The sequence below is a fragment of the Halichoeres trimaculatus genome, unplaced genomic scaffold (assembly GCF_033239565.1).
Source record: "Halichoeres trimaculatus isolate MK-OKI-2021-1 unplaced genomic scaffold, fHalTri1.1 fHalTri1_scaffold_2, whole genome shotgun sequence".
In the NCBI taxonomy this organism is placed as follows: Eukaryota; Metazoa; Chordata; class Actinopteri; order Labriformes; family Labridae; genus Halichoeres; species Halichoeres trimaculatus.
In genome coordinates this window covers 24,457,066-24,461,424 of record NW_027437180.1, presented here as the reverse complement: position 1 = coordinate 24,461,424, position 4,359 = coordinate 24,457,066, and the positions used below count along the sequence as shown (strand labels likewise).

Genomic DNA, 4,359 nt, shown 5'->3' with positions numbered 1-4,359 from the left:
GTAATGTTTTTGGCTCAGCTTATAAGATACTGCAGCATGAGAGGGTAGACCTCACAAGATGTTAAAATGGCTCCAGAGTCTCCAGCACAGATCCTGAAGGGGTCAAAGATAGACGAGAAGAGTTCTGTCCGTGTCCATCACTGCTGTTAACAACCTGAAAATACCAGATACAAGACTTATCAATGACTCGAAGATCATCTTTGTTTCAGATGGCAGCTTGAATTAAGAGGAATAAAAATAAAGACATAAACAAAACATCTTATTTAGCTTTAAAGTTTTGTAAGTAATTGCTTAAAAATTTTCTGATGATTTCTAGCATCACAGTCTGATTAATATTTCTTCACCAAATCATCCAGTTTTAACTTCCTATCACTGTTGACTAACTTTTGCATATCTGCCACTGTGTTGACTTCTCTTCTCTTCTTTTTACTCACCGGTGTCGTTGTTACAGACTCAGTTTTGGAACCAGCTGATGAAGTAGGTGCACACTCCGTGAAAGCTCTTCCAGCAGTACTCGGAGGCAATGCGGGATGCTCTACCCTCGCTCTGCTCTGTGGGGCGAGTAGTGGTCTTCCCAGGCTTGGGGGTGGTCTTCTTGGTCTGGGGCCCCTTGCCTGGTTGAGGTTTGACGGGCTGTGGTTGAGGCTTGACAGGTTTAGGAGTAGTGGCAGGCTTAGCCTGTGCAGGGACCACTGGTTTGCGCTGCTCCTGGACGGGCTTGGAAGGCTTGGGGGTGGTGGTCTTGGGCCAGGCAGCCAGGAAGGTCATCTGGGCCTCTTCAGGGTATTTCTTGCACATCTGTGGACGGTAGATTTTGGGTCCTTGGCAGGCATGGCTCAGCTTCCTCATATCCCACATCATCTGGGTGAAGTAGTGGCGAGGGTTGAGGTTGTAGGCGCGGCACAGGTTGGGTTTGCCCTGGAAGTCACAGTAATAGGAGCGCCCCGGAGTCTGGCCCTGGCTGGGGCCTTTGCATGAAACACGCAGACGAGTATAGTCTCCTGCTCCAGAAACCACCATGGTGCAAGTGTCCTTGGACTTGGTGCTGAATCTGATGGGCTCATCCCAGATACTGCGTTGCTGCTGCTGTTGTTGCTGCTGCTGCCTGTTGTCATTGTTGCTGTTGTTGTTTTGAGCATTTGACACACACAGAGTTGCTGCCAAACACAGCAGCAACATCCTCATCCTGGTTCTCATGGTGGCGTTTGGTATGTCAGTGATGGATGGATTAGGCCACGGGATGATGTGAAGGTCCAGAGGGTTAAGGTGCGCAAGGGTAGAAAGCATCAGGGTGCGAGTATTTAAGACTTCAGCTCACAAAGAAGGTATTATGCAGGTAAGTTGAAGGACTCCTCCTCCAGTACTGAAAACCCCCCACCTCACACCACACATATGTGGACACACACACACACACACACACACACACACACACACACACACACACACACACACACACACACACACACACACACACAAACACACACACACACACACACACACACACACAGACCACATTAGGCTTGTGTGGTATGTTCAAGACCCCTAAAAAAGTTGTGATGGAAGGCGGGTAAAACATAAACTGAGGGGGGAACGAGTTGAGAGCGGTCAGAGGGTCTGTGGGGGCTGACAGAGGCGACACACATGAAGCCAATGTTATGAAAAAGACTTGCGAGACATTATATAATCATACATAGAAGGTTCTTTGACTATTGATGAGAGGGTAAGACTGCTGAGGGAAGCCTGAAGTTATTTGCTGAGGATTTCGAGTTGATCTGTGGACCCTTTAACAATAAAAAAAATCTTCTTGTAATTATCTGAAGATGCAGTGATTTCTTTGCTGCATTACAGTGTACAAGTGAACTGAAAACACATTTTATCCATTTCACAAATGTATCATGTGCAGCAAAACTCTACTCTGTAAAAAAAATGACCTATAGTTATGTCTTTTACGAAATTTCTATGCTGAAGAGTTTGGCTTCTTCTGTTAGCCTCAATCTGGTAGCTGAAAGCTGTAGCTTTTATTGGCTCATGTTAACCAACCAAAAGGCAACATCTGGGTTTGAAAAATGAAGCCTATGCTGAAGTGCTAAAAGTTGCTGCTCATAGAGAATCTGCATCCACTGCAAAAAGACTGGAAAGACCTTGGAAATTTAAAATGATAGGTAAAGTCAAGTGCTTTAAGTTATGCTAGCCAATTAGCCAGATAGTTACCTTTTGAGTGGTAATGGGGTATTAATTTGTGGCACAAGGGCAAGAACAGTGAATGGCAAAGCTCGATTCAGTGCTCGGAAATGTTTGCACATGTATGGTACACAGTTAAATTTGTATTCCATCATTTCTAAAAACCTTATACAATTTGATAACAAGAAAAAAATCAGAGCCATTCCCCAGATTTTTTTTGAATAGTTCTTCGAAGTTGAAAAAGAAGAATGAAAGAAGAAGATGAAGATGAAGAAGTTGAAATTTTCCAATCTTCTCCAGCTAAGATTCCCATGGAAATTTTCACAAAACTTTCCTGAAATTTACTGGATATTTCCACCCTTTTGAAAACCTCATTGTGAACAATACAGAAAGGGAGCACTTCACCAGAATTTTAGCTAACATTTGTATTGTCTTTGAAGTGGCAGAATGCTAACGGTTAGCTGTTGTCTGTTTGAGCTAATGGTTCATTGAATATGCTGTTTACATCTGGCTGATGATCTTCCAGATATTCAGCAGCCTTCAAAGTAGCATTCCAGACACAAACTACATATGTTTAGCATTATTTCCCATTAGACAGATAGAGTGTACAAAAATTGCTGAGTCAGGATGTTCATATTTTAGACTTACAGAGTAAGATTTTAGTAACTTGGATGTTTTACTGTTTCAAAATGTAATTCATAATTTAACTTTTTCTCTAAAATGATGGGCTAAGGATTAAGACTGGAATCTCACCTGTGTCTATCCTAAGGCAACAAAATCTGCCCAAACTTAAGCAGACTACTGACAGATTATATCTTGCTTCTTTAATCTGTACCAGAAGTGGTTTTAGGGTGAGTTATTATTAGTATGCAGTAACTTCCTGGCACATAGCTTAACACAAGAACCTACTTTCCTCCTCTGTTTGTTGATAGATTAAACATACAAGATATTGCACTAAATACTGGTTAGTAACTTTATTAAGCGCCTTTGGTCAGTGCTTTTTATCTTTCATCTTTATACAAAGTTAGCTTGTATAGAGAGGGTTAGTTTTATATGATTCATCAAAGTGGTATAACCATTAATATGAACTTTGGGTAAGATAAATGCTTGGAATGAAGTAAAAATCAAAATTCTAGCAGGTGTGTTTTGTTACACTAGCGCTGTCATAAAATCCCACAAGAAAGACAGACGAAAATGCTAATTTGAGCAGAGTATTTAAGATTAAAAAAATGTAAACACAAATCTCAACATAGAGACTGAGCTAGGGAAAGTAAACACTTAAGCTCTTAACACAGACAAATAAATATTGTTTGATGCCAGAGTCCAGTATTATTCCACTGGTCAGAGCGGTCTGCAGGTTGAAAGTTCAAAGCAAGATCCACCAGCACACATGGTGCATTTTTAACATATAAAACTTAACAGGAAAACAGAGGCTGCCTTTTAAATATTCCCAATGAACCGACTGGCCTGGACACAGGGCGGAAGAAAAGTGTATGTATAGCCGGCTGCTGTGTACAAAGTCACATGTGTGTGTGTACAAAATGCACGTATGCCCTCAGTACATTCAGGAAGTTTTGTTTTTATAGCCATCAATCTGGTGGGGAGGAGAGAAAAATGTTCTCCCTGTGAGACATCGGGTATGCAAAGCAAACATGTGAAGTGTGTGTGTGTGTGTGTGTGTGTGTGTGTATGTGTGGGTTAATGATGTGTGCGTTCATATGTTGTTTGCAACAGATGTTTTCCCAAATTAAGTTAGTGTAGTCCTCTTGTGATAGGATGCTGTAGCATCACGCCACCTCGACTGCAGCCAAACCCCCTCCTTCCACCACTTCCTGCAAACCTGTCATCCCCCTGAAACAGACCTGAACCCTTTCAGCTGCTGTGTGAGCATGTGTTCAGCTCCACGTTACATCAATGTTCCCGGTGCTCCAGTTGATTTTGGCAAGACAGTGAAAGTTTTTCTTTTCTTCACTTGTGTCATTTAATGTACTTGTTTTCACTCTTATCTAGAGACTCAATGAAAACTTTCAAGAAGCATGGAAGTACACTTCTAAGTAATACGAATGATTTATCAACCTTTAAAAAGAAAAGTTATCAGTGATAGGTTTTCTCCAACAAGTTGTATCTAATCCACTTCGTGCCCATGTGTTTGCATAAAAATAAGACAGAAGATACAGA

The 4,359-nt window shown here is 41.6% G+C and overlaps 1 protein-coding gene across 1 annotated transcript; it reads right to left on the bottom strand.

Moving 5' to 3' along the window:
* Window positions 1-453: 453 nt before the first annotated feature.
* Window positions 454-1,197, bottom strand: fgfbp2b (fibroblast growth factor binding protein 2b). Its single transcript, XM_074665506.1, has one exon. It carries the CDS (start codon window positions 1,195-1,197, stop codon window positions 454-456), a length of 744 nt encoding a protein of 247 aa, XP_074521607.1.
* Window positions 1,198-4,359: the final 3,162 nt, after the last annotated feature.